This window comes from Natator depressus, chromosome 1 (genome assembly GCF_965152275.1).
Source record: "Natator depressus isolate rNatDep1 chromosome 1, rNatDep2.hap1, whole genome shotgun sequence".
Lineage (NCBI taxonomy): Eukaryota > Metazoa > Chordata > Testudines > Cheloniidae > Natator > Natator depressus.
The window spans coordinates 185061290-185080432 of record NC_134234.1 but is presented as its reverse complement, the minus strand read 5'-3'; the positions used below and the strand labels follow the sequence as shown (position 1 = coordinate 185080432).

The window sequence follows — 19143 nt, the reverse complement described above, 5'->3', positions numbered from 1 at the left end:
TTGTAATCACTGGGAGTTGCGGGTGTTCAACATCTCTGAAAGTCAGATCTTCAACCTTTGTGTCTATTTTTATTTTTGTTAAATGGATTTAATGCCTTTCTCAAATGGCTCTTATAAAGGGGTAATTATTTGTGCCTTGTAAAGCACTCTTCAGAGGAAAAGTACCAACTAGTATTATTGCAAAAAAAAAAAAGAACTATATGTAGTTTAATGATTTTCAGGAAATATTTTCCTGGTAAATAGAAATACTTGTGAAATATTAAGTGTGAAAACCAACCATAATGGTTTGCTTCCATTTCTGGAACAATCAGAAATGTCAGTGTACCTCAGATAATTGCTTTATAACAGTGGTTCTCAAACTTTTTTCCCCCCGGACCACTTGAAAATTGCTGAGGGTCTCAGTGGACCACTTAATGATCTTTCCAAATGTTGTTTGTACCGTTAGCTAACTATTGTAAAGCACTTTGGTTAAAAGCGCTATATAAAAAAAACCCTTAATAATAAGGTTTTTTGTTCTACAAATAAAAGCACACAACTCACATTTTAATATCAGTAGTCTTACCTTTCTAATGCGATAGATATGCCCTCTCTACCCCACTGTGGCAGCCCCCGAGCTGGGGCTGGGAAGGAGGGAGGTCTCTCCCCCACCACAGCAGCTACAGAGCTGACGCTGGGAAGGAAGGCCTTCTCTCCCCAGCAGCCAGAGCCCTGGAGCTAGGGAAAGTCACATCTCTCTAGCCACCGCTGCCCTGCACATCCCAAATTCCCCCAACCCCCTCTTCTCACCCCACTGCTGGCACCCACCTACCCCTTATCTCCCCAAGGCCACCACCTCACATGTGCATCTTCTCCAGGGTCCAGGCACCTAATTAGTGGAGCCACACCTGCGCGGCTCCACTAATTAAGTGGGTGGCCCTTCATTCTCTTGTGTACGACCACCCAGGCACGCACATTAGAGGGAACTATCCGGGGACCACCTGAATGGAGCTCACAGACCACTGGTGGTCAGCAGACCACAGTTTGAGAACCTCTCCTTTATAAGCTTTTATATAATGGCAGAGACATTTGAAGAATAATTCAAAAGCAAGCTTGTTTTTCTGACTCAGGATTTATGATGGTACATTTGCAATGAATCTAAAGAAGGCAGCTCCAAACTGAGCTCTTTAACCCTCCTATGCCAGAATGTTCATAGACTAGATATTGTCATGCTCACCTCTAGCCAGGACTTTCTCCTATTTCAACAAGTGCCCCAAAATACCACATTGCATTGCCAAAAGCCTTGAATAATTGACGTGATTTAAAAGGTCTTGAAAAGAGCAGCTCTACAAAATTGTAACACAGTTCTTGTCCACAAAACATTGTTTGTGTACAGTTACCTCCCCTGAAAAGTCATGGAAACAAATGGAGATGTTAGCCACACAATTGTTTTCCATTGTCCATTTACATGGCTGACAATCAGAGTCGTCAAGAACCCAGCTTCTGTTTCTCATTCTTTTATTTGTCGATTGCAAAGTGGCAGTTCTTCAACAACTAAAACTTTAGGGGGAGGGATAGCTCAGTGGTTTGAGCATTGGCCTGTTAAACCCAGGGTTGTGAGTTCAATCCTTGAGGGGGCCATTTGGGATCTGGGGCAAAAATTGGGGATTGGCCCTGCTTTGAGCAGGGGGTTGGACTAGATGACCTCCTGAGGTCCCTTCCAACCCCAGTATTCTATGATTCAAAAATAGACTTCAGCAAGAAACTGCAGAACTGGAATTAATTTGCAAACTGGACACCATCAAATGAGGCCTGAATAAAGACTGGGAGTGGATCAGTCACTACAAAAAGTAATTTTCCTTCTGCTGATACTCACACCTTGTCAAGGTGGAAATGGGCAACTTCCACCTTGATTGCATAGACCTCATTAGCTCTACAAAAGTAATTTTCCCTCAACTGTTGAGAATAGGCCACTTCTACCTTAATTGAATTGTCCTCATTAGCACTGACCCCCCACTTGGTAAGGCAACTCCCATCTTTTCATGTGCTGTAATATTTATACTGCTTACTGAATTTTTCACTCCATGCATCTGATGAAGTGGGTTTTAGCCCACGAAAGCTTATGCCCAAATAAATTGTTAGTCTCTAAGGTGCCACAAGGTCTCCTCCTTGTTTTTGCTGATATAGACTAACATAGCTACCACTCTGAAACCTGTCATTATGATTTAAGTCTCTTTTATTCTTCAAGAAGATGATCTCTTGTTATCTGAAGCTAAAATAAAGGACAAAAACCTGGGAAACATGCAGTGTCACCGGGCTATAGCAACCACCATGCCCATGTTTTCAATGCTTTGACTCCACAGAGTGACCTAGTGATAGAGAAAAAGAATTGGAGCATTAGGGCAATATGCAAATTAACAATCTGCTAGACCACTTTATATAGATATTGAATGAGGAGGGAAAGGAGAATGCCCTCTGCCAGCTGTTGCCTCTACAATCATATTTATATACTATCCCATGACAAATATCAGTGGACATACATGTTTAACCATCTGGGAACCTGCCTTTCAGGAACCTATTGCTCTTCATAGATAGTGCTACAGAACAATGAGACTACCATCGTTGAATGTGAGTTTTTCAGGACAGACTTAACCAAAACAAGTCCACACAGACATACATGTAGTAAGATACATGCCAGGACTTGATACAGACTCTATGTGAATAGCCTCAGTGTAGATGCTTTCTACCTTAATTAAGCTACTCTTAACTGTCTTAAAGGGCAGCAGTATTGCCAACTCTTGCCATTTGATTATGAATCTTGAGCAGCAGACCCACGCCATCCTTGATCTTTCTCCTTTGTTTGACATATTTGAAGAATCCCTTCCTGTTGTCTAACATTCCTTGCCTACTGTAACTCATTCTTTGCCTTGGCTTTCCTGACTTTGTGCCTGCATGCTCATGCTGTTCCCATGTATACTTCCTTGATGATATGCCCCCTCCTTCCATTTCCTGTATGTATCCCTTTTGGTTTTAGATAACTAAAAAGCTCCACATTGGCCTCCTGTGGTGGTTCTTATCTTTCCTCTTTGTCAGAATAGCTTGATGGTGGACCGCTGGTATTACATCTTTTAGGAACTGCCAGCCCCCTTCAACTCCTTTTCTTTCTAATTGGTCTTTCCATGGGACCTTGCCTGCTATAACTCTGCGTTGGCTGAAATCTGCCTTTCTGAAGACCAGTGTCTTTGTTTTGCTGTTCTCATTCCTCTTTTCCATAGGATCTTGAATTCTATCAGATCATGGCTACTTCCTCCCAATTTCCCAACCATCTTCATGTTTGCAACTAATTCATCCCAGTTGGTCAAGACCATATCCAAAATGGATGACCGCCTACTTCTTTCCTCAACTTTCTGAATCAGAAAACTACACATGCTAAGAATTTGTGGGACATATTATGTTTTGCTGCAATAGTCTTCCAACAGATATCAGGGAAGTTAAAATCCCCCATTAATACTAGCTCATGTGTGTTAACTAATCTTGTTACCTGCTTGTAGAATGACTCATCCACTTCTTCTTCCTGATTTGGTGGTCTATAATAGACTCCTGCCATAACATCGCTACTATTCTTTTCCCTTGTTATCCTCACCCAGAGACTTTCAGTAGATCTATCACTCACTTCCTCTTGGCAAGTGTATGCATTCTTGACATATAGTGCAATGCCTCCTCCTTTTTACACATACCTATCCTTTGAGAACAAGCTATATCCCTCAATGTTAATATTCCAATCATGGGAGTTGTCCCACCAAGTCTCTGTAACGCCAATTAAGTCATAATTTTCTTCATATACCATGTGTAATGGTCCCTCGCTCTCCCGCTTGGAGGGAGGCCACTCAGACTGGTCCTGTCTGGCCAGGACCGGAGTTCACAGGAATGCCAAGAGCCCACAATAGGTCTGGGTGATCACTAGCCACTGTCAGGCTTTTGCCTGGGTTTGGGTGGCTCAAGCTGTCAGCTCTTAAACAGTATCTATCAGGGCTGGCTGTGGTCTGATTGGAGCTCAGGCAGCCAGCAAACAAAACAGTCTACAGGTGAGCTGGGGCCTGGGCTTGAGTAGGCTCAGGTTGCCAGCAATCCTCACAGTCTTTCAGGGCTGGTTTTAGCCTGGGCAGAGCTCAGGCAGCCAGCAAACAAATAGTCTCTAAGGGTGACTGGTAAGGGAAGCTCCTCTTCAGAACTAGAGCCTCCTGGCACAGTGTAGGGGGTCAGCCACCCCAGGGTGGAGTGGCAGGGGGATGTGGGCCCACCCTACTCCACTGCATCCCAGCTCAGGGCCCTGGCAGGGGCAGGATTGGCTGCCCCTGCATTGGCGGGGATCCAGCCGCAACACACCAACTGAGCCACACCTGGCTCTGCAGCCGGCTGCTCTGTGGCTGCCCCTGGGCTACTTCCTGCCACCCCAGGGTTCTGTACCTCTAGCCTCCAGGCCTCTTCTGGCTCCTTGGGGTATACAGCAGCAGGCACTCCAGGCCAGTCCTCATCAGCATCTGTGGATTGGGCACCACCCAGCACCGGTTTCTCTCAGGGACACAGCCAAACCAGCAGAGCATCCTTCTCCTCCACAGGCTCCCCTCCAACTGTGCTGCAGGGCTGGCCTTTTATACTGCCGGCCACACCCAGGTACTTCCGGCAAGGGGGGCAGGGCAATCTAGGCTCCGCCCTCCTAGGGGAGTGTAATGTTCCCTCGCTTGGAGGGAGGCCACTTGGCCTCACTACACCATGACTTCCAGTTCATCCTACTTGTTCCCCATACTCTTATCATTTGTATACAGGCACTGAAAATATTTTCCAGACTGCCTTGTTGCTTTTCTTCTTCCCTTTTTAATGCAATTTAATCAGATCTACACAAGACCTCCAATGAAGTGGCTGAGAATCTGTACAGGGTAATTTCAGAATCAGGGCCTTTGTGCATGCATTTAACCATAAGGGCAGTATCATTGTTTTTTCAAATGGGAACTCAGATTCTGGAGCACAATTCTACAGTAAGGAGTGGACTCTGTAGCAAATTCTATGATCACAGAATCATGGAACACAGGGGATCCTGCACGTAAGCATTCAGATAGACCCTCAGAACTAACCCTCTTCACCTTACTCCAATAGGACTACTTGTCTGAGTAAGGTAGGTTTGGGGCATGCAGGTTTAAGGACTCGGTATGTGCAGCTTTCATGAAATTGGTTGGTGTAATCTGAGTTGGCAGACAGCTTGAAATTACAGTAGAACCTGAGAGTGACAAACACCAGAGTTACGAACTGACCAGTCAACCAAACACCTTATTTGGAACCAGAAGTAGACAATCAGGCAGCAAAAGAGACCCAAAAAGGCAAACATAGTACAGTACTGTGTTAAACATAAACTACTAAAAAAATAAAGGGAAAGCAGCATTTTTCTTCTGCATAGTAAAGTTTCAAATCTGTATTAAATCAATGTTCAACTATAAACTTTTGAACAAACAACCATAACGTTTTGTTCAGTTACAAACACTTCAGAGTTACAAAAACCTCCATTCCTGAGGTGTCCATAGCTCTTGAGGTTTTACTGTAATGCTGCTTGAAGAGACATATATCTTAGCAGAAATACCAATGTTTCAGAAAATAACATTTTTCCACTATTATCAAGTAGTATTATAGTTTCCAAACTAAATCTGGTAGAGAAGAGTGCTTCTGAAACACTTGATTTCTGAAAAGAAAAGGATTTTTCCATTGCCTAGATTAAAGCATCTGAATTTGTGAAATTCACTACAGCAGTTTTAATCCTAGAAAAATGTAAGGCTTTACTTTCTAAACATTAGAACCTAATCCTACATTGTCAAAATCAATGAATGTTGCCATTAATTTCTATTGCAGCAGGATTGGGCTATAGAGATTTTTGCAAAATGGGTGTGGGTGTGTGTAGACCAATTTAACTTTGAAAAAAAATTTTTTTTAAATCTGTCTCTGTCTCCCTATCTCAAAAAAGTATGCTACCCTTTTAATTCTAGAATACTGGAAGTTTTATCAGGTTTCCTACTACGGATTCCTCATTCTCCCATCTCTACTATTTTGTTCATTTTAAAATGAAAGAAATATTTTAAATGAATGGAAAATAATGGGCACTTTGTCAAAGAGGGTACCCTAAATAGTGAGGTTTGACCCTTGCTCTCACATTAGATGTACAAACAAGTTGGAAATGTTATCAGCCTGTCATATTGCATAGTCTGCTGTATCTTTGCCATTTTATAATGCTTGTTAAATTGTACTATAAAGAAAAATGATTGCAGGACAGATTTAGGTGTTTAGAAATATTCATTATCTTTGCATTTATGTGAATTTTGAGGGTCAAAGTTATGCACTTTATCAGACTTCTTATCTTTCAACCTAAGTGAAGATCAATGCTTTAGAAAAGGGAAGGGATTTTTCTTGAATGTTAAAATGATTTGGTACAGAGGAAATACTAATGGGGACTTTTATTACTTTATAGAAAAAAATGTGTGATTAAAAAGTGACAGAATTTTTAATATTGAGAAGAGACGAGTTTGATTTTTTTGATTCCTTTGAGCTAAGGCTGGAGAACAATCAAAGGGTCATTCATAGAAAGAATTAAATTGGTTTTTAGAAAGAACCAGTTCAAAAGTACTGATGGCCTTCAGGAAAGAAAGTAAAATGGCAAATTGGTGGGGTATTCTGGGGAAACTTGTTGCTCACCATGCTGTACCAGTTCTGTTGATAGAAGGTTTGGGTTTCCCAAGTTGTTTATCCTAGTTCGCTCACTAGCACTATGTACATGTTAGTGCTGTTAGAGCTGGGGGAAGTGCTAGCTGGATCTTTGTAAAGGCATGGCACATAGTGCTTCTGGTTAAATTAAGGCTTTAACAGTTATAATGCCTCCAGGCACTGCTACTGGGACAGTGCCCTTCCACCAGTATGCCTCTTTACACTCAAGAGACATGGTTTAACTCTGTTTGAGACCCTGATCATGCACTTAAGTACATGCCTAACGTTAAGCCTGTGAGTAGTCCCATTCACTTCAAGCATGTACTTAAGTGCCTACCTGAATCGGGGCCCATATCAACAGGACTAAGTGATATACATCCAAAAGTCCTAAGGCAAAGCTTTGCAACCAGGGACATAAAACCAACCGTCTATCAAATTTCTGAGGTGGAACCACAGCAAGCAGGGTGGCAGATGAAACAGCCACAAGTTCTTATTGCTAAAAGGCAAACATAGTACGGTACAAATCAGCTGTCAGCAAAACCAGCATCATGTATGAGCTTGATTTCTTATGAGACACTCAATATTGCTTTCATCACTGAGGTCTAGTATGCTTGCAGTCTCCAGCCCTGTCATAGTCCAAATCATCTACTAGTATTAGCCAAGCACAAAAAGAGAATGATCCAGAATGAAGCAAAAAGAAGAAAAGGAGGCAGAGTAGCACCCTTCTTTTCCACTGTCCCAGATGCCTTTGGATTTTCTGTGAGGTAAAGGATTAGTGATCTGCTTATCTCTAGGCAAAGACCCTTGGACCCAGTCCCTCCACTGTGAGATAAAGATTATTTTTATCTCCATTTTACAGGTGCAGAACTGAAGTACAGAGATTATTTGCCCAAGGTCAAACAGGAAACCTGAGGTAGAGCTAGGACTAGAACCCAGGTGTTATGAGTAATAATTCCATGCCTTAACCACAAGACTATGCTTCTTTCCCCCTGTGAAACTTCCAGCTTCATCTGGAAGTGTTTTGGTGATCAGTGTGAGAACCTCCAATCTGTCTATGTTTGGTGTTTCTTTGGCACTCATCACAGTAGTATCTAATAGCTGATTCTTTCCACCCAGAAATAGTTTTCCTTTTCTCATACATGCCTACATGTATAATGTAAGTGTTAATAAGATGTTTGCTAGAATAATTATTGTATGTTAAGAAGTTGCCTGTTATTTTTAAGACAAAAATGGGGATCGCCAACTTTAAAAAAAAATCATCAGGTTGCACATATCCAACCGTAGTATTTTTAAACTAGCAGGATGTTTGAAATAAAATGGTACTTCCTTTGAGAAAAAAAATCCAATCTTTTTTAAAATTAGGTTGAGGGTTTTTTTTGTTCATTTCAGTTCTCATGAAAATGAATGATTGATAGTACTAGCTGAAGCTAGACATAATGTGGCAGACTCTGGGGAAACTTTCCAGAACAGTTTTGTAGTCCTAACATGTAGCTTCCCTGATAGTCTAATAGTTGGACTCTCTGGAGAAGAATGTCAGTAATACTGAATAGTTCTAAATTATAGTTTGGGGATGCTGACAAATGTCCACTAGGGATTCTAGGGATTCACTGAAGTTGACCAAACTGATTTCTCATGTGAAAAATGTTGATAGATCCACATCTTCAAACAAAAACACCACTCCAGTAAAGTGGGATGAGATTTTTATATAGAATGATGAATTGCATTCAATATTTTAAATTTCAGTTCCCTCACTGAGTCTTTGCTCTCCTTTCATTCTCGGGGCCTTTCGTTCTATTTCTGTCAGGTGGGTTGGGGTAAAAGGCTGAGACTGAATGAGTGCTATGAACAATTATTACAAAACATCACAAGCAAATGTGATTGATAACTCATAGGAACATAGGAATTGCCATGCCATATCAGAGCAGTGAGCTATCTAGTTCAGTACCCTGTCTCTAAGAGTAGGCAGTTCTAAGTTCCATGGTAGCAGGATTAGTGGGTTGCACTGCAGACCTCCATAGCTGTGGACACTTTGTTACCTCACTAAAAACAACTGAAATACAAATTGGTCTTGTCTTTGAGGGGGAAGGAAGAGGGGGGGATTTTTCAGGAAAATCAGGAACATGAGAGTTGCCCTGGTCATAGGTAGACAAGGCCTCATCCAACAAAATCTGCTGCAGAGCAATATAATAAACCCAGGAATCCGTATAGCCATGGGGGGTTTTGTTGTTGTTGCCTGAGACATGCATGGGGATTCTGTAGGCAAGGGAGTTCCACAGCTAGGAATACTCTGGCTTACTTTCGGGGAGATTAGGGAGCCATTGTTGCAGAAATAGGCATGACCTCATATTAGTATTAACACTGAGCATATCATGATTTTAAGGCATCATGTTCGGATGATTTGGATAGTTACATGTGATGATGTCTTCTAACATATGTAATAGCTCATAAATCTCTGCTTTCTTGTCTAAGGTTTTCATCAGTATCACTTCTTGGATTGGTTAGCAGGGAATACTAAAGGCAGGGCAGCTAGCATACTTGCTTCTTTTCCTCTCTGCCATTCCTAATGATCTCCCCATCAGGCAGTCTGTAATTTTGAGCTTAACAAATGTAGTCTGGTCTTCAGCGTTGCAGCATAATGTGCTGTAGCTGCAACAGTGAGCTAACTCTGGATAGTGTATTGTTACATTGCTTTCTGGATCTCCAAAAACTGTTTAAATAGTAAATTAATAATAATGTTTGTTTGTGTCATGAGACAGAGGATGTTTTGGAAAAACATGTCAATTTTTTACTTAGTTTTTAGGTGTCTAAACTCTGAGAAGGAGACAGAATTATACATTATACAAAAACTATCTTTAGTTAATAGGGCACATTGTACTTTTGTCAACTCTGTAAGGTAGGGTGTATGTAGGGGAGGGTGTGTGTGTGTGTGTGTGTGTGTGTGTGTGTTCTGAAGCTGCACGGTGCACTGAGTGAATAATATGTTGCTTGTATTCTTGTTAGAAGTACTGTCTTGACAGCACACTGAGGAATTTTGGCACTGAATTAAAAGCAAGAATAATTCAGGGAATTGTCACTATTCAGAATAGGGTGACCAGATAGCAAGTGTAAAAAATTGGGGGGGGGGAGGGGGGAAATAATAGTGCCTATATAAGAAAAAGCCCCCAAAATCGGCACTATCCCTATAAAATTGACATCTGGTCACCCTAATTCAGAAGGCAGCAAGTAAAAAACAGGCTAAATCATAAGCATTGGAATATCACCATTAGAGCTGTTTTACTACAGGAAAACAAAATTAGCATATAACTGACAGGGCTGGATTTCACATTAGGCACATGCCTAGAGGCGCCAGCATTGTAGAGGCACCTAAAAATTCAAATTTTGCCCAGCAGAGGGCAAAGCCAGCTAGGGTTGCCAGGCATCCATCCGTTTTTTGTCCAGAATGCCTGGTCGAAAAGGGACCCTGGCAGCTCCAGTCAGCAGTGCTGACTGAGCCATTAAAAGTCCAGTTAGTGGTGCAGTGGAGCTAAGGAAGACTCCCTGCCTGCCCTGGCTCTGCACGGCTTCCAGAAGTGGCCGGCATGTCCCTGCAGCCCCTAGATGCAGGGGCAATCAGGGAGGCTCCGCAGGCTGCTCTCGCCTCGAGCGATGGCTCCACAGCTCTCATTGGCCTAGGTGTGCCCAAGGTCTTAATCTGGCCCTGATCACTGAGCTCATTATAAATTTTAGAGATGGGGCAAAAATGCAACATGGTTTTTAACAAAAATAGTGCTTGCTTGTGTACAGGCCTTCTGGACTAGGAAACTGGGACAGCTTTGATTAATCCACTAGAGTAGTTAAATTTAGATAATGTATACATTATTTTAATTTGAAGGTGGCTCACTTCGTGTACAATATTGTGTTCAATTTTTTTTCAATTAGGTGAAAACTCAAAAGAAATGCCCAATAACAATAGTGTTGTTTATTACTCTCATCATGAACTTGAAGTATCATTTTAGCTATCCTGAAGCTTATGTGTGTCTTATTATGCATGAATGGCTGATAATTCTTTTTAGTTTTATCAGTCTTTACTGTTAGTCATATTGAGGTCTCAACCTTTTAGATTTCTTCCCAAGAAATAAAACAGCTTTTTTGCATAAAAGATATTCTGCAAACATAAGTAAGTGCTAAAATATACATGTTTGCATCTAATGGCTTTATGTGTAAAAAGAGTCTACTGTGAATTTAAGAGGATTCGCTTCCCTTTGCCATTAGGTAGCCCAGGAAATACCTTTTATGATACAACATTGAGCACATCCTGTGCCAAGGGAAATGAACTTCCATGAATTTTATTAAGATTTTATTCTCCATTCTTATTTTCACATTCTAATATCCAGTCCCAGAGGAACCAGTCAGTAAAGCTGTATGACGAAGCTAGTTTTGGTAGTCTAATCAGATTCTTTAAAAAGTCAGTTACATGAAGAATCAAATTTTGTTATGAATGCTATTCAAAGTGACAATTGTGACCTCTTCTCAGTATATTTTCTGGGTATGTGATCAGATTCATGAAGGAATGACGATTAGATCTTCACCCTCAATCAAACTTTAATGAATAAATTCATTATCTACGTTCAGACTTGAATGCATAATTCTGTTGATAATTTCATATCAAAAGAATATTTTATGAATATCCAAATGTCAACTACTCATTATTTGTGTGTGTTTTCTCTAAACATAGAAATTCAGTAATTAACAACAGAGCTATTCATTAAAATTCAAATGCTGATAAATGATAGATAAAAATGTCTTCCATTGATTAAACTTCTACAAAATTAAAAATGTATGCTCATTAAAACAATTCATGAATATGTTTCACTGCATGATATAGAGCTTTAAATTAACACACTGAACATTCAGATTAGTAGCATTCCATTTATTCTCGGTTATAGTATATTCCTCACTGCTGTTCTGATGTCTCAAGACTTGTATTTGGATTGTGTCCATTTTCTGGCCACTAATATCTAAAAAAAGGCTTTGGATATCAGTTGATACTAGCCTCCAAGAAGAAATTTGTTTTAACTGAAGTCAGTAATTGGGAATATATCTGTATTATATAGGGCTGAAGAGCATCTTTTAAATCTCGAGGGCCAGTCCCAAGCTGCACATAAATTCTCACCCAAAAAACCATTGAAAGGAAGAGAAACAGAGAATTCCTCTTTTGCACTTTCCCTCAAAACCTGCAGAGTTCACACTCTGCAGATCATTTGTATATGGACATATGGCAAGAGGAATTCTTCGACAGGGCCTGGGTTCAAAGGGTAAAGTTTGTACTTTTTAGCACATATGCTTACATCTTCTGTTCACCTCCCCTTCCCTCCCCCCCCAACTGGCATGCATAATCCAGGCAGATATTGCACCCACTTGTAAGGGTCAACATGAACACAATTTGCCCTTGGCTGTGTTAAAAGCAAATAGTGCTGGAGAACCTCATCCAGCACCCACAGAAGGTTAATGGGAATCTTTCCTTTGCCTTTAACATGCATTGTCAGATCAGGTCCTGAATTTCGCCTGAGTTACTAAACTAAGGACAAGAGGAGAAATGGTGAACATAAAAAGGGCAGGACTACAAAATAATGTTAAATTTAGTCTCTTCTTAAGAACCAATCCTATGCTCTTGATGGTCAGAAGGAGTGGGAGTTTTGCCTGTTTCAGTTGTGTGGGGGTAGGCTTATAGCTGAACAGTGAGAAACATTCACTGATCAAGACACACAGGTGAATAAAAGAAAGACACAGAGATGGGTTTAAGTGCCAGGTGGGTCTGTTTCTTACCTAATCCAATCCACAACCAAAATGTCAGCCCCAGACAAGTGCACTCCTTCAAAACCTCCAGCACATTGTACTGGATGTCCCTTTGTGAAATCACTGAGCCACCTGCATCCAAAAAGATTGATGGCTCCCTGCCATACATCTTTCATGAGTATTTCTAACTCAACCAATCTCCGGTTTGGCTGTGACTGTCTAATCCTCCCATGTCCCTCTGAATCCTGCAGGCCCCTCGATCATTTTCCCCGAGGTAAATAACTAGGACATTAAGTGGGTATAGTTCACCCATTAATAAGTGCAGAAGAGACATGAGCTGATTCCAGAATGAGCCCTTTTTGCCAAACCATTGAAGGCAGACAGCCTCAGTCCTGAAGCTCAGCGGCAGTCCATGTGCCATCCTGGCTGCCTGCGTATGGGCCTAATGCACAATAGAGTGCCTGAAAATCCAAACATCAACCTTGTCTCTGATGTCTCCTGCAATCACAGACAGACAACATAAGCTCATCTTTCCTTCCCCAGTCACCCATCAAAGGGAGCACAGGTCCTGTGACAGTCCAATTTCCAGTGTCCAATTGCCTGGACTCACTGGGAGTTAAAACCCTCCAATGCTGACTGCCAGTTAATAATGTGACTACCGCCTGAATGTTGTACCAAAACCAAACCCATTTATTTCTAAATTCCTGGCCCTACATATTGGAAGACACCAATATTAGTGGAAAACTCAAATGGGACATCTCTTGTTGTAACACTACTACTACTCAGGCTACCTCTGTGCTCCCTTGGTAATACAGTCTACAACAAATTCCCCCCGAGGTATCCAGTTGTACCTGAAGCTCTGATTCCAGTATGCAACTGGATCGCCAGATTGTTAGCCCACTAAACTGTTCCAAAAATGTTTCCCATACCTCCAAATCTTCCCTCATTTCTATGGTCAGCCTGACAAAATTATGAGGCCCTACCCAGCACCACCACTCTCCATGCAAAGTTTGTTTAAGTGCCCCATGATCACCTGTACCCATTTTAGTATAACTTTCCTAGAACCTTTGAGTACCCTTATCAACAGCCTTATATTATCTAGCTTTTCTTTGGGTAGCTGTGATACATAGTGCCTTGTATCCAATTCAGTTCCCAAATATGTTAACTTCTGTGTTGGGCCTTCTGTCTTTTCTATGGCCCCAAGTTCTGCATGTAGGGACAGGATGGAAGATGTCTTTCCTTTGTTCATGCTCACAAGGTCCAAGGAAAAATCAATATTAGCACCCCGGGTTAAAATTACAGTGCCTGAGTGGCTCAGTATAGCTCTAAATAAATGGAATAGAGCATGAGATTTTAAAAAGCAATTCAGCAATAGTGGCCTAACTCTGCTCCCATTAAAGTCAAAGTGAGTTTACCATTGATTTAGAGTAGACCAAGTTAGGCCAAATTTGAATACCCAAAGTCCTTTACAAAACCATAGTGCTTAAATAAAAAGATATAAACCCCACAAAGGGCATCTTAGCTACAATCATTTATGAACCATAAAGACATTAACTAGCTACATTGGCTTGTCACAGTGGCTATAATTAATAAAGGGAATATTAACATTCAAACAAGGTGCCCATATGCATATATTTTTGCCTTGCAGTACTTTTTGATGCAGCATTGTGAGTCATCATCATCTTGACAAGTTATTGACCAATAATTTTCCACATGAACAAAATAGATTAACAATGTAAATTTGCTTCCTTGTTTAAAAACTGGCTTTTCTTCAGCATCCAAAACTGTGTTCCAATTAATTTATTTTCTTTCTTCCAGAAATAGTGTTCACACTGAACAATCTTTATTCTCAGTACAGTAAATTGAAAAACAGCTACAATTAGTTATCTCAATTCTTCTGACTGCCCCATTCTGCCATCTAGTGGCACTATGAATACACTACTTTCAAGAAATAAATAACTTTTTTTCAAGGAGCTCCTCTAATTTGTGATAATTAACACAAATTTTTGTTGAAGGACTGCATCAGGAAAAGAATCATTTTACTCTTAAAAATGCAAAATAATTTTCCAGATACAAAATGTAATAGATAAAATGTAACTGATTATAGTGTATAAATATAATAACATGCAAAAGACTGCCACAGTGTGAATTTGTTAGGGGGTAAATAATTGAACTGTGGTGATCGAATTTTTGCAAATGCTTTTTTGCAGTAGTAGTGTCATAGAGTTTAAAGCGAGAAAAGACCACCAGATCATCTAGTCTGAGATTCTCCATATCACAGGCCACCAATACCAACATTGTCATTTATATTAAATTGCCAAGGCAAAACTGTATTATCAGTCTATTTCACAGACAGCAGAATATGGAACCTCAACAGCAAGGGGGTTTACTTATTTATTTTTAAGGTACTTGCAGTTCTGTATTCTAGTGATACTGAGACATTTTTAATATGTCTTCCAGGGTGGAAAAATCCCCATAAGATGGACTGCCCCAGAAGCTATAGCCTACAGGAAGTTCTCTTCAGCAAGTGATGCATGGAGCTATGGGATTGTCATGTGGGAAGTGATGTCCTATGGAGAAAGACCATATTGGGAGATGTCTAATCAGGATGTAAGTACTGCATGAGACCTATCTGCCACTCTGATTAAATGTTCTTTGCAAATGATTGTTATCCCTTTCATTTTTTGCTGTCTTATTTACTTTCTCACTCAGATCCTCAGCTAGTATATATCAACTTAACTCCACTGACTTCAATGAAATTTTGCTGTTTTACACCAGCTGAGGATCTGCCTCTCTATAAGTAAAATTTTGACTGGCTTCCTGGAACGGCTAAAGCAACACCACAAAAAGTCCTAATGGATGTGTGCAGCTTCCATCCAAGTCAGTGGGAGCCTTGTGCCTGAACCTGAGGATACAGTTTGCTCAACAAAGCAATATATCAATTCCTCCATGAATAATGGTGTTATACCAGTGATCAGTTTGGTCCAATATATCTACAGCATCCTGATGGTGCCCTTCAATGAACATACTTTAGGTGATCAATCCCAAAACACTCCTGGGGCTAATGGGATACAATTTGAAGCTGCCGTGAGAAGAATATTTCTAGTTTTGCTTCCTAATAATTAATATACAATGTTTTCTTTACAAACTACCTGTAGTTTTACATTTCATACAGGACAGTGTAAAGGTATAAAGTGATATATTTTCCTCTGCCATTTGCTCAAAATAGTTTCAGCTATATCAATGTTATTCTTAACTAGAACAAACATTATCTTCTAAGGAAGTTGACAGTTTGTTCTGTAAACTACAGCACTGAAGGAGATGGGGCAATTTTTATCACAAGTTAAGTTTTCTATAAGTACTGCAATTGAGGATGGCACCCCATAGTTTAGAACAGCATGTCTAAGCCTCACTCAAGAGACAATCTCCCTGTCATGGTGCAGAATGACAGCCATCCCATTCTTATCACTCCTCATGCCCCTGCATAATGTAGATATATCTTTGTATCACAAAACTTTTCCAGATGATTATTTTTTACATTATTGCAAGGATGTTGTCACTCCAAGCTGACTGACAACTTCTGTTAGTTTCAGGCTGATTCGTCAAAAAGAGGTTTGACAGAGGTACTTTTATTAAGGAAGCCAGTTTTTTCAGAATGTTCCAGCAGAAAAAAAATCATCCATGGCAACACTGCCATATAATCAACATTATGCTGTACCAAAACATATATCACTGGGATGCAGTACAATATGTGCCAAAGTGTAACTGTTGCCTCAAAATATCTCTTTCCCAATACAATGTGATGAAGTTTCATTAATTTGATCAAGATGTTAACAACAAGTAAATGTGACATTCCAAACATTCAGTGGCTTTAAATTGCATTGGGAAATTCCAAGTAGTTAGGCATACAGTATGCAAACCTACCTTTGCAGCATATTGTGGCCTATGTTTTAGCACAGTAAGTAACTCTAAGTAAGCATGAGTTTGTTTTACAGAAATTATATGAATTTCCCAAAGGTCAGTGATACTGTAGTTCTGGCAAGGGAAATGGGGGTGGGGGAAGTGTGCACAGAGCAGATGTATAAAAGACACCGTGCAAACTTTTGCTGACAAGTCTTACATAAATATGGAGAATCACAGGTCCTGTTGTAGCAAAAAGGACACTAGCTACATGAGCTGACATTCTAAACTGAATTCAGAGGTGATATATATGGTGGTGTTACTCCCTCATCAGAAAGACAGTACAAATGTACCCTAGATACCAAAGGATGGAAGAAGATACAGCAGAAAAGAAATATTAAAACAAATTAAGGTCGGGACCTTTTTCTGACACCATTCCACACTCTCTTTGTTAGTTGCTTTTCCTGCTATTCTCCATATTTCTGCTACATTAGTGTGTAAATGTATCTCCTTATGTCCACTTCCTACATCTAGCTGACACCACCATTTACATCACTTCAGAAATAGTTTATATTTTTTTACAGATCTGCAAAGATATCAGCTATTATGACTGTTTTGTAAAATCTTGCAATACATTTTTTTAAGTGACACTTCTAGTACTTGGCCTCCAAATTGGCCAAACCCATGTCCCAGATAGCTTTCACCTCATGCCTGTTGGGTCTTCACCGAGCAGCAAGAAAAAAAATAAGAAGTTATACTCTGTTAATATATTAAATGCCCTTCCTAGCCTGGCTACTGTGGGCTTCAGCACCAGTGGTCAAAATTGTTAGAATTTTTTAATTCGCTGTCACAGATCACCCTACACAAGCATATAGGAAAGTATTTACATAGATCAACATTTTCAAACCTAACAGTCTAAAGTTAGTCTGATAAAGTGATATTTAGGCATCTGAATAAAAGTGATCTGATTTTCAGAAATTATAAGCACCCATAAATACTAGTGAAGTCAGTGGAAACTGTAGAGGCTTAGCACCTTTGAAAATCAGGCAACTTCTATTTAATTGCCTAAATATGGATTTAGGAGCTGACCTTTAGGCACCTAGGTTTGAAAATGTCGACCATACATTTTGTATCATTACCAACAGCATAATATGTATTCTTTAAAACTTACTCGATTTGAGAAACGTTACTCGTTTCAGTAAATAACCATTGTATTATTGTGTTATGTCATTTCAGACCTGTGGTAATGCTGATTAATGCACTTCTTGGATGTGCATCAGGCACTAGAGGTGTCCATTAATTAGGGCTGCTGCACAGTCTGTCATGTCTTATTGCTTAATTAATAAACATTAGATTAGATATTGAGCTTTCTGAGGAAACTATTGTACTGATGAACAGATTGAGCTAAGAGTCTAGCTCACTAATACCACGTGAGGAAAGGAAGATTTATATCTGATGCATTCAGTTTACAGAACAGCTGTGAATGAGCTCTTCTGGGACACCTATTAGAGACCGTTGTAAAAATTATTACATATTGCAGAATTTGGATATTCAGAAAAATATAATATTTAATGGATTGATTGAATATGCATAAAACTGCTATAGCAAACTGAATAAAACTTCTTGCTCACATAACAACAATATTGATATGTAAAAATTCACCATACACATTTCACTAACTCTAACTCTCATCGACAAAACCCACTGATGAACTCTTAACATTTATATCACTTAGAGAGAGAAAGTCTGGCTTTGACTATCTGATTTCTGCTTGGTGAACTGAGTGAAATAAATTGATGCTTTCAGTCCAGTTCCTGCTGGTCAAGTGTTTACATCTGAAAACCAGAAGCACAGTTAGTGCTAATCAATCTTTTTGGTGGCAGTTTTAATGGAGAGTCCAAGGCACTGGAACCGGGGAGCCAAGGAACCATGCCCCCCACTTTTTAACAGAAGAAACATAAGTGCAGAGTTCATGTCCCCTGCAGAATAAGAAGTTGTGCTGGGGAGGCACTGCAGTTACAGCTTTCATCTGTCAGGGGCTGATGTGGCACCAGAAGAGAGGGCAGTGGGCTCACCGCTGGAGCAGCCAGCCACAGAGAGGGAGGGGGCCCTTTGGCTCCCCTACCAAAGAAATTATAAAATGTAATGGGTCAAAGAAAGTATAAATGCCAATGAAATCCTTTTTAAAATAATGTCTTTCAGAAAAACCTCATCAGCTTTGTATTGGCATGACTGTTGAATGTTTTATGCCTAATAAAAGGTGTGGAGCATTTACTTTTGACCTAGAAAGTAAAAACACCATTCAGAAACTCACCATTTGCAGCAAGTACAGTAATATATTAGGCTGACATCTGTTTTTTTGAGCAGCTACAGGTTGCAGCTTCAGTAACATGTATCCATAAAAATCTACCTACTATTATAGTAAGTAACTAAGTTTTCTGTAGCTACTTCTCGGATAGACATCTATCTCTTCCTGCTATTTAGAATAGAAGCCAGGCAATTGAAATCATTTTTGATTCATTGCATTAGCTGATACTTAACATTTCTTGTTAAATTTTTGGGTTGGATGACATTCAAGATTGGCATAAAGTCAACTGGCCTCCTAGGAAATATTTTGTTTGGCTGTATCCTTCCTCTGGCAGGATTCTCCCTCTTTATAAAGGACCTGGCAGTGGGGCTTCCCATGCCAGCAAGATCTCCTTTATGAAGAACTTACTCACAGAGCTCCTGTCAAGGTTCCTCCCCCAC

The 19143-nt window shown here is 40.1% G+C and overlaps 1 protein-coding gene across 7 annotated transcripts in view; it reads left to right on the top strand.

The window, feature by feature from the left end:
- LOC141999196 (ephrin type-A receptor 6) overlaps positions 1–19143 on the top strand; it is an 817098-nt gene that overhangs the window by 778283 nt on the left and 19672 nt on the right. For all 7 annotated transcript variants that reach the window (XM_074972390.1, XM_074972364.1, XM_074972372.1 and 4 more), the window contains one exon: positions 14956–15105. In XM_074972390.1, coding sequence (XP_074828491.1) covers positions 14956–15105 — 150 coding nt within the window. The remainder of the gene's footprint in view (positions 1–14955; positions 15106–19143) is intronic.